The sequence below is a fragment of the Lactuca virosa genome, chromosome 5, assembly GCF_052849685.1.
Source record: "Lactuca virosa cultivar CGN04683 chromosome 5, Lactuca_virosa_CGN04683_v6, whole genome shotgun sequence".
Lineage (NCBI taxonomy): Eukaryota > Viridiplantae > Streptophyta > Magnoliopsida > Asterales > Asteraceae > Lactuca > Lactuca virosa.
In genome coordinates, this window is record NC_136430.1 from 374,224,221 (window position 1) to 374,245,184 (window position 20,964).

Sequence of the window (20,964 nt, forward strand, 5' to 3'; positions counted from 1 at the left end):
TAAAATATTTATGTGTTAGCTTTCCATAGAAACTTGAATCGAATCAATCCAATATCATATAGATTTTCTATAAATTTATAAAGCAATGTTGCAAAATATAATTTTGGCTAAGAAGTTATAGACATACATTGAACTGCGGGGAAGACATTTTAGTGGATAATTATTTTTAAGGTACCTCTATAGAAAGGAATAAATGAATAATGTTCTGAAAACCACTTGGAAGAGTAGGGGTGTCCTATTAAAGTCGATGTTTTTTTATTGACTCTGCAACAGTGCAACCGAAAGCAATTTGTATCGGCTTCATGTATTGAAAAAAACATTGTCTTTGTAGAAATACATCAACAATATATAATACAAAACACATTTTTTTTAAATAGATAAAACCTTTACCTATGTGTGAAATATGAGGTTGTATCGCTAAAGAATATACAAGAATCAGTTTAAACATGTTAGCTTGTGTTTTCAATGAAATATGTACCGATTTCTTGCTTGTAAATTTAGAAACAGAAATTACTTCGCTATTTGAAGAGTTACTTCCATAAATCCAATAATAATGGATGAATTCATCAAAAAAATATCTAGAGGTTTTTGATACATATTAAGGCATTCAACACAAAGTTGAAAGAATTATGAATGGAAAGATATGATATTGGCAAGGACACTCATGTGGTGTATGTTAATGAATAATGACACAAACGTCAAATCCATTTACTAGGGCGTGACGTGTTCGCACGCGTCGCACGTGGATGAAACGTAATACGGACTCGAGTGAATAATCATATGCGACGAACGTTCATGAAACGTCATTTAAATGAGTTTTGCTTTTCTTTTTCATTTATTTTGGTTTTTTTTTTCGTTTTTATTATTATTATTATTGTTTTGTTAAAAAAAAAAACTCAATTTTTTTAAATATATATATGCTCGGTTTTAAAGATTTAATTTATTTTTCATTTATTTTTTATTTTTTTTCGTTATTTATTTATTTATTTATTTTTGTTTTAAAAAAAGTTATTTATTATTTTTTTTTTGTTTTTTTAATATCTTTACTACATACTTGAAGATAATAGTTTTTTTTTGTTTTATTATTATTATTATTATTATTTTTTATTTTTTAACTAAATATCGGTTTGAGTTTAAAATTTTAACAATTATCAAATTTTAAATAAGAAGAATATTAAGCATCATAATATTTTCTGTTCATGCTTTTTTTAATCATATTATTTTTGGATCATAAACTTTTAAATCATAGTATTTTTAATCATAACGATATTATGCATCATACATTTTTGGATCATATTAATTTGGATCATTTTAATTTGGATCATAATATATTGAATAAAATAAAGTTTTTGTTCAATACAACATTTGGATCATTATCTTTTTTTAATTATTTAATTTTGAATCATAAAAAATATTATAATTAAGGATCATTAAATCTTTCAATCAAAATATTTTTGGATCATAAACATATTGAATCATTTCTATTTGCATCATATTATGTTGAACATTTTTTTAAAAAACTTTTAATCTTTTATAATCAAGTTTGGTATCTAAAACACCTTATTTTTAAAAAAAATCTTTTTACAAAGTCATTAGAATAGTGAGTTGAAGTATTCTTTAAAGTTTTATAATTTTTGGAAAAAAAAATTCTTGGTTTATATATATATATATATATATATATATATATATATATATATATATATATATATATATATTTCAAATTTTGATGATTGTGCTCATTTTGAAGAGAATTAAAATTTAAGAACTTCGGTTTTTTAAGATTTTTTTTTTCAAAGAAAAAAAAATTATGGCCGAAAAACTAAGCGGGCGGAAAAAAACCAACAACCAATAAGGGCTAGACACTTGTCATGTTGGGGGTAGGGGCACGTGTTAGCTCCTGGAGAGGCCACATGGCCGAATTTTCATTTTCGTTTTTCTTTTTTTTAATCTTTTTGCTTTTGTCACTTATAGCTCCAAACAATTAACCTTCCCCGGAAATTATCAAAATTTCGCAATTAATTACGAAAATGCCATATCATCTCGCTAGATTTTGACGATAAATAAAATTAAATCATGGTCATTTATTTTTTCAATATTAAGGCCAAAAATTGTCATCGCGGTTCCTACCATTTTTTGAGTACCTACTTGATATATATATATATATATATATATATATATATATATATATATGTGTGTGTGTGTGTGTGTGTGTGCACGCTTATCGTATTATACTCACACAGTTATATATATATATATATATATATATATACACACACACACACAAGTGGTATCAATCAATGGTAACTATGGTGTAGCCATAACCATAGTGATATTAAATCTAGAAGTTTATTCATGTTTGGAAAATGAGCTAAAAGGCTTTGTAAGTTTTTGGGAGACATCAGTATATCCTATATGTGTACATGGTCATGCAAATAATGGTGAGTCTAGACTTATTTTTCAAGGACATAATATCATCTCAAATGATTCTTAAGGTGATTTATATTTATTGACTACATAAAGTTAAAATATGATTGTAGATCCACTAATGAAATACTTGAAATGAGAAGTCATTATTAAGAATAAGGGTAAAGCCCGTTAGTAAAGGAAAATCGAACCAAGTTGATTAGATAACTTTTGAGGAGAATCAAAGAATTCAAAAGGTGTTTATACTTGTGGTTCACGACTGAATTGATCTCTATATCCAAGTTTATTTGGGAGATATTAATATATCTTATATGTGTCCATGGTCATGCAAATAATGGTGAGTCTAGTCTTATTTTTCAAAGAGATAATATGATCTGAAAATGATTCTCAAGATGAATTATATTTACTAACTACATAAAGTCAAAATACGATTGTAGGTCCACTAATGAAATACTTGAAATGAGAAGTCATTATTAAGAATAAACTAAAGCCCGTTAGTGAATAAGTTATTGCTAAGGAAAACTGAACCTAGTAGATTAGATAATAGTTGAGGAGAGTCAAAGAATTCCAAAAGAGTTTATACTTGTGGTTTATGATTGAATTGATCTCTATATATAGTTGACTATATATTGTTTATTTGTAAGATAACTGTATTATGTATGAATCCTAGTGTGTCGTATTCTTTTGGCATGGCAAATTGACATTAAGAGAAGCCTGTTAAACCCAAAAAAGTCAATCAAGAGCAATCTCAAGCAGTTGAGCACGGATTTAATTCTTGGAAAGTAAGGAAATGATAAGTGTAAAGAGTTACATGATGCAAACTTCCAAAAATAATTATTGTTCGTACTTTGGTATTATATTCTAAAGAAATAGATGAGCGGTGACTTGAATGAGTACCAAGTAAGAGAGACTATTGTTGATTCGAAAACCGAGTGAGAGTATATTACATCTAATGGACTTGTAAAGAAGACTATGTTGATGAAGTATTTCATCACAGACCTCCATGTGGTAACACACATAAGCATATAAGATGCTTAGAGTTGTTATACATTTTTAGAGTTGTTTTGCAGGGAACTTGGTGATTCCATTCACCAAGATATTGTCATAGACAAAGAAAACTCTAACCATAAATCTAATGGTATTATATTTACAAATGAGTTAGCTTATTAGTTGATTTGATGTTTTGAAAAGATACAATATGGACTTTTGAATGACGTACTAATTATTAAATAGAGATCTTAATATATTCTAAAGAGTAATCACTTTCATCTAATTCATTTATGTGTTCCAATTTTCAGATTTTACACTTTCATGAGTTTTAATTTATTGTAGAGTCAATGTATGTTGTGAGATGACGAACCTTAGGTAGTGTCTTAGATGTTGTACAATCTGTAAATACTGAAGGTCAGCATGAATGTATTTACTAGGCACTATAGTCGTTCTCTATGTGATGTCGGTTCCTAGTATTTTTTGTTTCCGTGAGTACCCTATAAATAAGGTAAGTACAATAGGGAGTCGTAATGTTTTAGGCATTTGTACGCTTTGAGCATTCTCTCATTGTGATTCTCTTGTACTCATTCCGGAAAGTAATTGAGGTGAAACCAGATCTTATTTAGATCATCGTGTTCAATATTACTTTGATTTTACTAATAACTGATTAAAACATAATTCAAACATCTCTTTAATTGGCATCAGAGCAGGAATCTACACATCGGTAGAAGAATATTTTTCTCGTTTTCATCTTATTGAATCGTTCTTTCCGGTTCAATTATTCCACAATATTGAAACGTAATTCTTCGTTCGATCGTTGTGATTAAACAATTTTGATTTTGTTTTGTCAACTGATTTTGCATCAGATTTCTTTTTTTTCAAAGATAATCCTCTTTCCACTCAATCAATTGGCAAAGCTGAATGTCAACACCGTGATGAACTACACAAACCTGCTTGGATCTACTACAATAGTTCCAATGTTGCTTCCAGAGTATTACGATCAATGGGCGGATCATATGGAAGACTATCTTAACAGGATTGATGAAGGTATTTGGTGATCCATAAAAATTTAACCTTATCGAGATGATTTGGCTCAAGCTGTTGGAAATGATGATGCTGCTGATGACATGATTGCTCAATGTAACAAGAAGAAGGAAAATGAAAAAAGATGTCACCGTGAACTGCGAGGAGCTCTTCCACCAGTTGTTTACAACTATGTTCGAGGTTGCAAGATAGTGAAAGAGATTTGGGATACTTAGAAAAAGAAGTACCAAGGGAATGAAAGAACCAAAAAGAGCTCTGTGACGCAATGCATGTCAGAATTGGACGATTTTAAGCAAAAGGGAAGTGAGGCTATCGAAGCATATGACGATAGATTGAATGAGCTCATATTTAAGTGTAAATGATATGGAGTTGTTCGTACCACACTGGGGTTAAATCTCACCTTCATTTTGGGACTAAGAAACGAACGGAGAAATATTTGTCTCATGATCAAGACTCGGGAGAATTTTGAGACCTACTCTTTGTCGAATCTCTATAACATTCTAAAAGCGCATGAGTCTGAGGTGAAGGAGATAGATGAGGAGAACAACAAGATGAATTTCGGTGGTCCAATGACATTGGTGTTAAATACAACATGGAAAGAGAATGGCTCAGATGAAGAAGCAAACAAATCTGAAGAAGGTTTTCTACTCAACTAAGATGATGAAGTTGTTGCTTATTAATCCAATAATAGGGTCAAGAAGTTCTACAAAAAGCCAATCAGTGAAAAATTCAAAAACAATTATGAGAAGAAAACAATGACGAACTCTAGTACAAGACAAAAAGGTGTTGAGAAAGTGGAGAAGAAAGAAGAAGAGAAAAAGATTGAGAAGAAGCTAAAAGGTGATTCTGGTTACAATTGTAACTATTTTAATGAACATAATCATCTTGCAAAGGACTGCATGTTGAGAAAGCGGGAGGAGAAGAAGGAGAAAGTGAAGCATGAGGCATACTACGCAATGAAAATAAAAGAACTTAGTTTAAAGTCCAATAATCTTTCCTTGGTGGCTCTCTGGCTCCGATGACGAAGAAATGCGTCATCCTACTCATGGATTCATGTTCGCAAAGCATGAAGAGGGTCATTTTTGGAGGAAAGAGCTTATTTGTTGATGTTGAGGAAGATAGTGATTGGGAAGAGATAGAGAAGGATAAAGGAGAAGAAAGTGAAGAGGAGGAAGAGAAGTTGACTAATAGGTGCTTCGTGACCACAACTTCAAAGTCTCCAATGACTGTGAAGGTACATGATCTTCTTGTTTCTATTAATGTTCCTTTAAATTCTTACCATGCTATTTTATCTGATTTTGATGATACTTGCTCTTACCTAAATGATATGTTGATATATGTGAGTAGCGAAGCAGATAAATCTAAGACATTACTTTACGAAGCACGTAATAAATTAGAGGAGAAGAATAATAGGATAGAAGGCCTAGAGTTAAAAATTAAAAATGTAATGATTGATAGGGATTTTGTTCGTATGTACAATAACATGTTGGTAAAACAGTGTAATATTTACTGTAATACAGCTAAGCATCTGTATGGAAAATTAACTTACCTTTATCATTCATCAGAAATATGTAAGGAACAGCATAGGAAGTTACTCTCGTTTATAACTTTCAAACGCGAATTAGTGGACGAAACTACTTTTGATTGTGAAAGTAAAGTAGCTGATTATGATAATGTTCCTAATGATTCGTATTCATATGGTGTTGTGAATATTGATGATTTTTTGAATGCTGATGAATTCGTTGATATTGTGAATGAGACTTTGACCAAGAACGAACAAATAATTTTTTTGAACAAAACTGAGAATCGGACACAAAGTACTCAAAAAAATTGTGTTTATATCGACGATGATTCTGACAATATTAGTGAAATTGAGGAAATGGAATGTGTTGATTGCACAACATTGTCTGTCATTAATTTCACTTCATTAGCTAAAGGCAAAGATAATGATTGATTCAACAATGAAGCTAAATAATGATTCATCTTCGACAACCAAAACTTGTGATTCTCAAAAAGATTATGTTATTGTCGAGGACATAACGAACAATGAAAGTGATAGCGATGATGATTCATGTGATAAAGAAATTCCACGATTTGTTGAAGCTCAAGTATTTGAAGACACGGAGAAATTTACAAAGATCTTGAAAGAAAAAGGAAAACATTTTCTGGAATAAAATTCAGTTCTTTATCCAACATTCATTAAAGGACTTCCCAACCTAGTTTTCCTTACAACAGGGAATGGGGACAATGTCGATCCAAAAATGAATGGGTTGTTAAAAGAAGATAATGCAAAAGTAACTAATGAAGGTTTTTACTCTTAACCAAAATGTTGTGAAAATTGATTTAAATCAAAGGCCAAAAAATTTTCAACATCAAAAGAGTCAAAAAAACTTTTCTCAAAGAAAATAAAAAGAACACAAATAGAGTTTGGGTTGTGAAAACAACTAAGCCTAATAACAAAGGCAAATCGGAGAAAAGTGGTGAGAAGTCTTTACCTAATGATTTAAACAATCAAAAGGCGAAGACTCAATCTTTCAAAAAGGGTGAAGAAAAATTTGTTTCTAAAGAAGCAATTTCCAAAATGAAAGCTCAAAAGAAAGCTATTGGAAGAAAAGAAAAGATTTTAAAAAGGAAAAGAAATTAATCATCACAAGGTCAAGAAAGAAGTTTTCTCAAAAATCTAAAAATTCATATTTCAAAAGAACCGTCGAAAGTTGTTCCCAAAGTTGTTAACAAAAATTTTGAGAACAATAGTCAAAATGGCTTTTCTAAAAAAATGAATGTTAATCAAGGTTCAAAAATGAAACAAGTTCAAAAGGATCAAAACCATGTTCAAAGAAATGGTCAAAATCATTTTTCACAAAACTATAGGAATTTTCAAAATGAATCTCATTTTGGATATCAAAATCGATACCAAAATCGTTTTCATCAAAAATCACACAAACCTTTTTCACAAATGAGTTTTACAAAAATGACAAACGTTGAAGAAAAATGAACCATTCAAACCTGATCGTCCACGTTTTCCAAATCCCGATTCAAGGCACAAATCAAATGTTTCTTTTGTCAAAGGAAAAAATAAGATGGAGAATTTTAATCATTTTTTGAAGGAAAAGGAAAGAAATTTCAATATAAAGTGTATTCTCAAGAACAAGTTCAATAGGCTTATGAGAGTTACTTGAATGAATCAATGAGTGGAAGTACTTTGTCACATCAATCATTAACGAAGCCTTCAAAATGGCTAGAATTTAAAACAAAGAAAGTTGATTTTTTTGAGAAAAAGGTTGAAAAAGAGAAAATCAAAGTTAAAACTTTGTCATTGGATGATCACATATATGTGCCTAAATCTAACGAAGTTGATTTAATAGACAAAATCAAAACGAAAGTCTGTAGTTGGATTTTTAGTTTTGTACTGCAGACAACATTCCACACTAATGTCCAAGGACCAAAAAATCCTTGGGGTCCTAAATCTCTCTGAATGATAGTAGGTATTATGTGACGAGCAATATGACGAAAATTGGTATACCGATAGTGGATGCACGCGTCACATGACATAAAGGAAAGAAATTTTGAGAAAATTATAGGAAGCTAGAGAATGCTGTCAGAAATGTAAATTCAAGGGATATGGGAAGGTGATAAATAGGAATTTTACTGTAAAAATGGTTGCTTATGTCGAAGGTTTAAATACAGCCTTATAAGCGTATCCCAACTTTTTGTTAGAACTGGGAATCAATTTGATGAAGAAGGAAGTGTGATATCAAATAAAGAAACGAAGGAAGTCCTGTTAAAGTCAAAGAGGAAAAGAGATATGTTCATGTAAGGTCACACCTTATGATCTGATGAGTCAAACACTTCATGCTGATCACCAGCGCCAATGCCTATACCAACCCAAGTTTATCAACGTCAGCGTGAACTTCATAATCTAAGTAATATTTGTATATTAGGAAGTTATACGTTCTACATATAGAATAGCTATATAATCCGTAATCTTAGTGATTAGGATTAGACCTTTACTTAGATAGGTTTACATCCCCAAAATAATGGGATATTAGTTATTGTAATCGTATATAATCAACCTTAGGGTGCGACCCTAAGGTATATAAAAACCATAGTAACTCAATCATCTCAAAAACATAAGTGATAATATCTCAAAACATCATATCAAAACACTGTATCAAAATCACATGTCCAAATATCAGAGTAAATCATCCCAGGCTAAACGTTGTGGTGTGTGCGATGCAGTCATCCCGAGCTCTTCCCCTTACTAGCGGAAGTACCTGAAACCAAAACTGAAAAATGCAAGCACGAAGCTTAATGAGTCCCCCCAAACTACCACATACCATACACATAATCATATAATAACATACATTGGGCCTTTCCCGCTACATCGGGCCCAGCCCGACATCGGACCGAAGTCCGGCATCGAGCCCCGCCCGGCATCGGACCGAAGTTCGGCATCGGGCCCCACCCGACATCGAAAGGAATTCCGGTATACATATAATCATATCAACAAAAAATATAACATAAACACATAACATAATCATATAAACATTCCTCGAGCTTTCCCCAACATTAGACCTAAATCCAGTAACATATAACATAACATATAAGCTAAACATTCATCAGGCTTGCCCCGACATCGGACCGTAGTCCGAAACATATAAACAAACACATGCAAGAATCACGAAGACATCTAGCATACAAACATTCCTCGGGCTTGCCCCAGCATCGGACCGAAGTCCGGAATCATATAACCGACATCGGGCTAACCCCGACATCGGACCTAAGTCTGGCATATGCTAACATACATAAACGGGCCGACATTGGTTCCTTAGACCCGTTCCTAGGAGGAAAACTCACCTAAAATGTCGAGTGAAGTAGTTGAACGTCTTTACTCCTGCAACCGGCTCTACTCACACCCTATACAAAACAACCCCTTAGGTACCAGTCCTTACATCAAGACCCCTTCACGGGTCAACCTTGGTTAAAGTCAAGGTCCAAGTCAAAGTCAACACTCAGTCAAAGTCAAAGTTAACAATCCGAGTTGACTCAACTCGTCGATTCATCCTCCTGACTCGCCGAATTCCCTTGTTACTCGTAGTCGTGATAAAAACGAGTCAACTCTTCGAGTTCCTTTACAGACTCGTCGAGTTCTACCTTGTACAGAATCGGGACAAATCGACACAACTCGTCGAGTCCCTCTCTGGACTCGCTGAGTTCCTCAGTCTGTTTGGGCCATCTTAATAGATTAAGCCCCTACTCTTCAGATCTAAGCTTCATACTTCTCATATACCCTGAACATGTCCTTTTAAGGGTAAAGTTTCAAGCTTTACCCGTTAATACCTTTGCTTAATGGGTTTATCTCAAACCCTAACTCTTTAGGACCTAGATCTTGGTCCACAAGCCATCCATACTCAAAACTAAAGCATACAAACAGAGATCTAGACCCTAATAACTACATGAACACGTAAAGCTTCCACCTTTCACTCCATGCATAGCCTTTTGGAGCTTAAAAGGCCAAACCGACATCCTATGGCTTTCATGGGGCTTCAATGGCTATAAAGTTTCCACCTTTATGCCATGAACGCCCTCCATGATTCTAGTTCTGGAGGTTTACTCACTTGGGACGTCCATATCCCAAAGATCAAACTTCTTGGACCAAAAACCTAATAAAGTGATACTAAACAGATCTAAGACGCTACTAAGCAAGTTTGAGACTTGATTACCAGAAAATGATGAGGATGAAATGGAGTCTCTGGATCTACTAGCTTCTCCTTGAATCCCCAAGCTTCTCCTTCATTCACAAGCTTCAAAACACACCAAGTTTCACTCAAAAATGGATCACAAGCTCACAATTGCATTAGGGTTTCTGAATCTAGGGTTTGGGACTTGGAGGCTGGAAATGAGGCCAGCAAGTGGGGATTAGGATGCTTAAATAGGGTGCAAAACCCCGAATTTAGGGTTTCATCCTGGTAGCCCTACTCGTCGAGTTGAGGCTCTCAACTCGTCGAGTAGGTGACTTAAAATCTCGCGTCTCTTCTGATTTCTACTCGACGAGTTTGGCGCTCCCAACTCGTCGAGTTGCTCTACAAAAATGACTAAATTGTAATTAAATGTGTACCAGGAACCATGCGTTACAGTGTTTAGTTATTTGGCACATGTTTTATTTTTTCCCTTATATATAGCCTATAGCTTAGCTTGTTAGGTAAGATTTTCCTCAGAAATTTTCTTTGTATGTTCCATTTCTAAATCAATAACATACAAATGCTTTACAAATTACTTGCAATTTTATGGTGATTGATTCAAGATTGTTATTCTAATTCCAGCAGACAAACAGTTCCACACAACAAGCAACTAACTAAGCTGATCTAATGGCCTAATTACATACTACGGGGCAACTATATCCTAACATACATAGGATACATACTAGAGTATACAATATAGTGAGAAAACTCACTTGGATAATTACTCCGTCGATTAACAACTATCCTTCCGACGATTCAATTGGCGGGTAACGCGTTTATCAAGTATTAACCTATAATACTATAATTTATTAACATTTATGACAATCCAATCTGGTAGAAGTCAGATACTTGACTAATTCCAAATACACTTTCATGGCTATCAAATAAAGACCAGCCAATCAGAACAGTTAGGAGGCAGGACCATTTCGGCATATAGACTTTCTGAAATCAAACAACCAAGCCAACATGACCATTCTAGAAACCTCTCCCGTAAGTAGACCAATCAGTATATTTAACAGGAATTAATGACTAATTGGGTACTTATAGGTTCCTAATAATGATTATAATTATAAACATAAGTTATCCTAAAAGCTTAGTAAGTGTAGCTGAACTTACAAAGGTTTATAGCGAAAAACCTAAAAGTCACGGGCAGGACCTCGATATTGAGAACTTCTATTTTCCTGGATCTCTACCTCATAACCTCACTAAAGTGGAGTTCCCCAGACTCCCAAAAACTCCAGAGGAATTCGGACTCAAAGAACCAGAGAGAGATATGAGAATTGGTGTGAGTGAAAGGATAGAAAAATTGGGGTATTTATAGCAGAATTTGGGAGGCGCATGGCACGCACACTCGAGTATGCGTCGCACCCTTGATCAGTTGCATTGGCTGGACCCTCTTATAACTCGCCACGTGTCAGCACCAGGTGGTGCCACGTCATCTTTGTCGGTCGCCTTCTGGATTGTATCACGTGTGATTACGTGGTTGTGTCAAGTGTCTGTTTCTCACGGCGTCACATCAGCCAGTCGGTGGAGGAAGTCGGGTCTCTTGCTACTACGTGGCGCACTCCAGTACCACCACGTCACCCTCAACGGGTATTTTCTCGAATCTTCGAACGTCCATAAATGTTGCATACGAGCTCCGTTTTTTACGTTCTTTATATCCTTATAATCCTCTCGACGAGATCTACAATTTTCTTTTAGGTCTCAATAGCTAATTCTCACTCTAACTAAAATTCAAATTTAGACTGGTTTAGACTATTAAAGTCCGTGCGAAATTCATAACTCCTTCATACGAACTTCGTTCTCGACTTTCTTTATATCGACAGGTTCATATTCATGAGATATTTAACTGTCGTTAAGATTTTTTCGGCTAACAATCAACATATTTGAATTACAATTTCTGTGCCCACACTGTTGTGTCGAAACTTTGAAAAATCATAACTTCCTCATACGAAGTTAGATTTGGATGTTCTCTACATGAACTGTTTTTTTTTCGACTACTATGACTTTCATTTAAATTACTTAAGCTTATAAGTGACCTATCTCCAATTCACTTTTTACGATACGCTTTTGTTGTAAGAGTTGAGTGCAAAACTTTAAACAATCATAACTTCTCCATATGAAGACATATTCAAGCGTTCTATATCTTTTTGGAAATCATATTGATGTTTCCTACATGTTTATGATGATTACTTTGGCTAAAAGTAATATATTTCCTCTTTGAATTTTATAAACATACGTTTATATTAAATCCTACTAAAGGGTGAAAAGAGTGTGTTACAACTGTCGATGGCTTATTTTTGTCTTAACAAAAATCTTTTATTGAAATACTTGAATGTGCGTCTATGATGAACTATAAACCTGCCATCACTCATGCTGATCTATCTGTAAAAATTCTACGGTTCAGACTCCCTTTAGACAATCATACCTTATATCGTAGTCTCGTTGGTGCTCTTAAGTACCTTACTTTCACCAGGCCAAACATCGCATATGTTGTTCAACAAATATGTCTCTACATGTATAATCATCGAGAGCCTTATTTTACTGCGTTAAATCAAATATTGAGGTATGTTTGTGGTACTACTCATCCTCGCTTACAGATTTTTAGTTCTCATTCTTGTGATCTTATTGATATCTATGATGTTGATCGAGACGGTTGTTTGTTCACTTGGCGATCTACATCAGGCTATTGTGTCTTTCTCGGACACAATCTTTTATCATGGTATTCTAAGCATCAAACCACTACTTCGAGATCTAGTGTCGAGGTTGAATATCGCGGGGTGGCAACATGTTAAATACATAACTTACTTCTTGAGCTCCAATATCCACCAAATCATGCTGCTATAGTATATTATGATAATGTCATTGTAGTGTACATGTCATCGAATCCTGTTCAACATAACACGCCAAACATATTGAGATTAATCTTCAATTTGTTTGTGTGTGTGTGTGTGTGTATATATATATAAGGAGTCATGCAAATATGCAAATAATTTGCGAAAACGCGAAAATAAGGAAAACCTATGAGATTGTGTCATCTCAACCTTATATTTTTGACAAGAATCCATCCAAACTTTGAACTACATGATGATTATCGATGATACATGAGGAATTGTTTAATATTAGCAAATCATGTTTTTTTTTGACATTTTTATTAAGAAAACTTGAATTTAAAAGTGGTTAAAGACCTGAAAGAAAAACGGTTGTTGAAATCACATTTAAATCTCTATTACCATAACACCCTCCAATGTAAACTTATTATCTTTAATTTATGAGTTTATGATCCCATTAACCCTTTAAAATCAAGAACAAATGCGGTGATCAACATTTTTTATTTTCTCATTTTCCTACTTCTTTTAATCATAAGTTTCTAAATTATTATTTTCCTTGTTAGATTCCCTTCATGGTTTTGGTTGAAATGGAAAAGAAAAATCTTTTATAAGAAATAATGAAATTGTAGCAAGAAATAAGCAAATGATGATGAGTTATGATACGGAGGAATGTAGAGAAAAAATAATAATAATAATAATAATTAGAGAAATTTAAAAATCTATATAGAGTCTAAAACTCTTTGTAAATTTTAATCGGCAAAGTTTAGAAGACGGTGGCTATTCGTTATATAATTAAAAGAACTAGGTTATAACCCGTGGACAGCACAGATGAGAAATTTAAAAATAATTTTATTTATAATAATACTTAATAATTTAAGAATCATAATAAAATTTTTAATAAGTAATAAATATAGATGTTTATCAGTCATGTGATAGTGAAATGATGATTCGTTAAAATTACGAAAGCATAGTGGTTTCAATATCCGATCGGCCATCTGCATTTGTAGATATGTTAAGAAAAATATTATTTTTGTAGAATTGAATTAAAATTGAAATAAAACAAAAACAAAATTTGATATAAACAATAAAATTATACAAAGTTTTTATAAATTTCTAAAAACTTCTTTATACACAACATTTGATGTTTTATTTGATAGTCTACCATCCTTATCTAAAATTAACAATTTTAATCCCTCTCTACTTTGAACTATGGATAAAGCAACATACAAGTGGCCATGTGTAAAAACAGAATCCTTGAGAAACAAACCAACATTTGATAAAGATTGTCATTGGCTCTTATTAATTGTCATTGCAAAACATACAGCCAATGGGAATTGTCTTCTTTGGAATTTGAACGGGATTTTGTTTTCAGTAGGAGTTAAATACATTCTTGGAATAAAAATTCGGTTTCCAATATTACTTCCAGATATGATAACTGTCTCAATAACACGTTTGCCCAAAGATTTGATCTGTAGTCTAGTGCCATTGCATAAGCCATTTTTCTGATCAATGTTTCTCAACAACATAACTGGAACACCGTCTTTTAAAATGAGATTATGATTTGGCAGACCTGAGACTTTAAGACCATTTAAAACATCAGGTGAGTATAAGTTTGCATCAAACTGATCATGAACAAACTCAGATTGGTAGAGGCTATCTGAACTTAAATATTCTTTTTGCTCTCCTGGAATCAATTTTAGCAACCGATCATTTATTTCTTGGACAACTTCATTCTCGGGAGCAAGTATTGCACTTTCTTGAAAATAACCCGCAATGTTGAAGTTTTCAAGAATCGAAGGATATACAAAACTGATTAATGAACCAATAGGATCACATGGATCATTAATGAGAATATCTTCTGGAATATCAACAATTGCTTCATCATCATTTGGACCACCAAGATTACCTTCTCCTATGTCCAAAAGCCAGTTTAAAAACCCCCTTATTTGATCAACAACAGATGGATCGCTTCCAACAGTTAACCTCATATTTTTTGTTAATTTATGAACTTTTCATTGTTGCCATAGATACAAAGAAATCAAAGAAGCGTTAACAATGTTTTGTTTACTGCCACCCGGAACAACATGTAGAATTTGTCTGAAATCACCTCCAAAAACAACCACTTTCCCTCCAAATGGAATATTTGAGTTTATTGGATCGACAAATCGTAATATATCCTTCAAAGTTCGATCTAAAGCTTCAAATGCATGCTTGTGTACCATGGGTGCTTCATCCCAAATGATCAATGAGGCTTTTCTTACTAAACTCGCAAGATCACTCTTTGGGTTTATTCTACAAAAAGTATCCTCGGTGAGATTTATGGGAATTATAAATCGAGAGTGTGTTGTCCTGCCTCCAGTCAACAATAATGAAGCAATCCCACTTGAAGCAACATTTAAAACAATCTCACCTTGGGATCAAATTGCTGCAGAAATTGTCTTCCAAAGAAATGTCTTACCCGTTCCACCATAACCATAAATAAAGAATACACCTCCCTTATTATTTTTAACCGTAGCCATGATATCAAGAAAAATGTTGTGTTGCTCGTCGGTTAATGAAACAAAGAGCCGATCAAACTCATTCTTCAAGTTTGGTATGTCATAATCTAGCTTCTCAGCTATCAAACGATTGTTTGAAGATGAAACTGAATCAGCATCTGGGTAAGGCATCCTTCTATAGTTCTTGAGACTGGAATTGTTTCGGAGTAAAATTTGTTCTATCTCAAACAAAGTCAAGTTTTTAATTTGATCTTCGTTTAGTGACAAACCTGTACAAACAATACTATATTACTTACAACATATTAAAAAAGATATTAAGTGGGACGTAAAATGTAATTGACTGTATATTGGAAATTTATATGATATAGTTTTAATAATAATGTAATAAACATATAATACCTGGAGACTTTAATTTCTTTTGTTGAGTATAAAGAATTCCATCTGATAGGTATTCCCATGTGTTTTCCCACACAATCTCTGGTTTACACAAACTACTGGACAATAGTATCGTAGCAAATAAGAAACGTAGATAAAAACCAGATCCAGAAAGACTTGCTTCCTTAATTGCTTCGATGTATTCTTTGTCATCATCCAAAAGGCCTAGATTATAGCATGCATCTTTAAAAGAAGAACACATTTCACCATTGACCGTGCGAATTTCTTCGAATGATCTTGGACCTTTCACTTTATTTAAAAGAATTCTTAAAAAATATGCCTCGCCAAGCTTAGGTGAAACCGAGTGAATCCTACCAATAGAATATCCAACTTCCCTTGGCTTCCAAATTTGAAGTTTAGGTTTCCAAACAAACTTTGTAGGAAATTCAACATATGTAAGTTTCCGTGCTTCTTTATTGATTTCATTACACTTCATCCAAGATATGAACATTGAAGAAGCAACTGAAGGCCGGTCAAGAACATCTTCAATATCATCGTTTGCCTCATATACAACTTGTTGTTGACCAGTCAGATGAAAAGGTAGTCTAATCACAGCAGGATACCTATAATGAACATCATATTTAAAAATCCGCCATGATGCTTCACATGCAGATATATATCTACAATCATAGTATTCTTTGATTTCATCCACTGCATCATTGTTATCAGAATCATCATTGCGTTGCACTGTTAGGCTTGTCAGACCCAACAAATAAAGGGGTACGATATACTCCAAAAGAATCCCACTATATTGCACTAAAAGGTAGTAGAAGGCAAGCAGGGTCGATCCACAGAGACACGGGATAATTAGTCTATACCTCTTTGCGCAAGGTACTATGGTCACCAACAGTAAAGAGGGGGGTTTAGAATGAAATAATTAAAAAAACAATTAAAAACACAAGTAATCAACTAAAAGAGTGAATTAAATTCAGAAATGGTAAGGACTCCAACCTCATGTATGACAACTTAGCAATGTGATTCCAAGATAACATGATATTTGCTCAATTCTATCTAAGTTGGTACTTGAAAGTGTTAACAAGCTCTAACACTTCCCATTCACCACATTAATTAACCAAAACAAGCTCTTTGATTAACCCTAACCTTACTAACCTAATCTAAACACGCTCTTAGAATTAGATTGAAAGATTGCATTAAACTTTATGTGAATGTTCCCAACAACGCCCAATACTCGTCACAAGCTCGGGAGCGTAAGAGTGTGTGAATAAGATTTACACTAAATTCATTCAATGGAAATCAGTTTAGTGCTTGTTACTTTTTCAATTTCACAAAACAATTACGGATTTTGTAAAAGAGATAACTTGAATGACCTAACCATAATTCAAATGGCCAATAAGAATCATAAATAGAATCAAACATTCGATTAAAGCTAAATCAAATTCACTAGATAGAAATTAAGAACAAACATCGGCTCATATGATTGAAGTCACTACCAAGAAGTCAAAACATGAAATTGGAGAAACTAGGGTTCTAGCCACACATGGCTAGAACAAGATCACAAGAATAAAAGATGGAAATAATGTGCAATTACAACTTACAAATAAGAGAAATAATGTTTCCAAATGATAAATGATCAAATCCTTGGAAAAACCTTCGAAATCCCCTCTCAAAATGTGCTCTGATATGTTGTGTGTATCTCAAAATGGCCCTCAACCCATAATATGAAAGATAGGAAAAACTGCCAAAAGTTGGTTTTTGGGTCGAACACTGCCCGTGTTAAAATAGGCTAAACTGACACGGCCTGTGTTCAGCAGCCAACACGGTCCGTGTTGATTTGCACTAAACTGACACGGCCCCTGTTCGGCATGGTCAACAGCTCCCATTTTGGTCAACACGGCCCGTGTTGATTTTGCAGTGTAAATCCAACACGGCCCATGTACCCCTCTGACTCCGAATCCAAACTTGATTTTTCGAACTTTTTCGTTCTTCGCCCGATCATCCCGAAATCTTCACCAATGCTTCCCAGCACCTCCCAAAGCACATTCCAACTCCGGTTTACCTAAAAAAGACATGAAAGTGTGCAAATAAGGTTGTTCTAGAGACTAACATGAATATGATGAAATGCGAGAAAAAAGAAGAACAATTATGCTAAATATATGCATGAAATGGGACTAAAAGGTGTGCAAAAAGGTGCACAAATTGCACCTAACAAATCTCCCCAAGCTTAGACCTTTCTTGTCCTCAAGAAAGAAGAAGAAAGATCTAGACCGGGGAAAATAAAAGAAAAGAAAAGAGACAAAAATCAAAATCAAGAACCTTTTGAAACTTAATGCAAAAATCAAAACAATCATGAAAAAGATTCAACCCAATTAACCTCGTTTTTGTAGCATAGTTGAGAATGTATCTGTCGTGCCTTGAGTCAACTTGGCATTGGTCTCAAAAAATTATATGACAATAGAAATAAGACTTTGGCCACTCTCTAACGCAACTCAACAGAATCAAAGATCACAACACTTGTTCCCTTTCAATAGCATCAAGTCAATTCATGGAACACATTATGGTCTTACTCTCGTGAAAATGTATGTGACAAAAATATGCTCAATCATCTTTGTTTTACAAAATGTAACAATGACCGACTACAACTATTTGTTGATTAACAACAATCCTTTTCTAAAAATTCCCTAAAATTTACCCAGATTGGTTACAAATTTCAAACCACTTACACTAGTCAAAGTAATTAACAGTCAGTCCCAATGTCATAAGTTCAAGTCCAAGTCCAAGGGAATCTTTTTGCAGCCAAGCATTTTTCCTAAATATATTATTCAATTAAACTATAAAAATAAATATATACAAATTATCTAATTACGTTTTTCCTACAAATAAAGCTCATGGCTTTCTTTGAAATCCATGTAACGGACTTCCAACCAACACATCCAGACCGTATGACCTTAGTGTGCTAGATTTAAAGAGATCTCGCGGGTTTACTCGCCTGAACGTCAAAGGCCACAAATTAGATTTATTTGGATACCTGTACATATCTAATTTTTTTTTGTTATTATTAAGTTCATGACTTTCTATGGAACCCGTGTAGCTTACTTTCAACCCAATCAGTCCCAAACAATTCAGCTTTAGGCGATTAGATGTAGAACACACCTCGGAGTTTACTTATTCGAGTTCCAAAGGTCATAGATTAACTTAATAATTTTATTTTTATTTATTTATTTATTTATTTATTATTATTTTTTTTAGGCTTATTTCTTTATATTTCCATCATTGACTTTTCTATTATGGGGACATCTCACAGTCTATTACCGTGAGGGGCTTCTAAGACATTTTTCGGGGGACTGAAGTCAACATGCAAAGACCCGTAAGTATAGTTGGAAACTATGTCCCCAAGCAAGGTATATAAAAGGGAATTAGTAGAAAGGACTTTTTAGAGCGTTGGAAGGTTCGGGACACTGAGATTTTATATTCTTTTTATGTTTTCTTGAATTTGGCATTTTGGGACCAATTGAGCACTTACTACTCATAAGACCGGAAACGTGTCCCAAAGATTGACTCATACCTATCGTTATGCTCCGGTGTTGACAACATTTTCATTTTTTGTTTTTCACGAGTAGTTTCGGGAGGTGTGTTCATGTGCAATTAGCTTGCTTTGAGATTTTTCAATAAAAAAAACAAGTCTAATCTCAAGGCATACGACTCACTTACCAATTCAACTGTTTTTAGAAGATTAGGCTGCCTTGGGTTGGATCAAAACAAACATGGAATAAAAATCTTTTTTTTTTAAAATGCATGAATGAACCTAATGCATGAGTGAACCTAGTGTACAACTCTACCCCTCCCCAAGCTTAAAGATAAGCATCGTCCCCGTTGCTCGGAGAGGGCGGAACAACCTATTACGGAGCAGGAGACGGGTGGTGCCCGGTTGGGTAAGAGTCCAAACAATCACAAGTGCACACAAATTGAATTTTTAAGCAAAATATGGACGATTAAAGATATGGAAAGAATTTACCGAATCGTTATTGGAGTCTTGCAGTTGGTGGTGAGAACCTCCTCTTCAACCTCCCCAAGCTTGCCTACATGAAGTATCAAGCCCAAAAGCACAAAACAATTTGTGAAAATTTCGGACCTATGGGTTCTTGGAAGAGAGAAATTGTTTTGGGGGGTGAGTTATGGGTGTATGGGGTGATAAAAAACCGATTTTTAGACTTAAAACACATTTGTTCTGCAGCACGAACACGGCCCGTGTTCTTTTAGTGTAAAATCACACGGCCCGTGTTGGGGGTTTAAAATTATGAAAATGGCTGAACACGACCCGTGTTAGGCATAAGGGAAAAATGACACGGGCCGTGTACCCCTCTGACTGTCGAAGTGTTTGCCTTGCTTGAACACGACCCATGTTCAATATAAGGCAAAAATGAACACGGGCCGTGTACGGCTCTGTTTGCCACTTCCCACTTTTTGAACCCAAAAAATCCCCTCTCATTCAAACGAAATGGTTTTGCATCCCGAGGTCCGCTTGGTGATTTAAAAACATGCTTAACTGCATTTGGAACATTAAAAACCAAAAACTTCAAAGAAATAGAAATGTTTTTAAAGAAAAAGACAAAAATACCCCCGAGTTGCCTCCCGGTTAGCCGCCCTTGTTTTAAGTCTTCGGCTCGACTTGGCCCTTAGAATATGTTATTCTTCGAATGTTGGGGCTTTCCAACTCAGTGAACTTCTTACTACTTCCTCAAAATGGATACTTTTCTTGTACCTGACTTTCTTTTTGTTTGGGAACCATACTGGACTTAGACCCTTGATGATAGCAATCATCCAACTGACCCCTTTCATGTACTTGTCCAGTAAGGTAATCAACTATTCTTTCTTGATTAGGGTGGTTGAGTTGATGATCGATTGAGTCTCTTCCTTCTCGGGATATTTATCCTTTGAAGGGTCAGACATATTTATCGTTTTCGGCTCTAGTGTTTGGTCTACCAGTGAAAGGATTTTCTCATTTGTAGTGGGTGGCTCAGCCTCTCTTTTGTCAACCTCCAA

General features: G+C 34.2%; 2 protein-coding genes across 2 annotated transcripts; both read right to left on the minus strand.

Annotated features, from left to right (window-relative positions):
* Positions 1-14,316: 14,316 nt before the first annotated feature.
* On the minus strand, positions 14,317-15,018 carry LOC145113657 (uncharacterized). The gene has a single exon (XM_079049721.1). The coding sequence runs from the start codon at positions 15,016-15,018 to the stop codon at positions 14,317-14,319; it is 702 nt and encodes a 233-aa protein (XP_078905847.1).
* Positions 15,019-15,042: 24 nt separating this feature from the next.
* Positions 15,043-20,760, minus strand: LOC145113658 (uncharacterized). Its single transcript, XM_079049722.1, has 4 exons — positions 20,684-20,760; positions 15,928-16,658; positions 15,489-15,797; positions 15,043-15,440 (listed from the first exon to the last, which is right to left on the minus strand). Exons 1-4 carry the CDS (start codon positions 20,758-20,760, stop codon positions 15,043-15,045), a joined length of 1,515 nt encoding a protein of 504 aa, XP_078905848.1.
* Between the last annotated feature and the right edge of the window lie 204 nt (positions 20,761-20,964).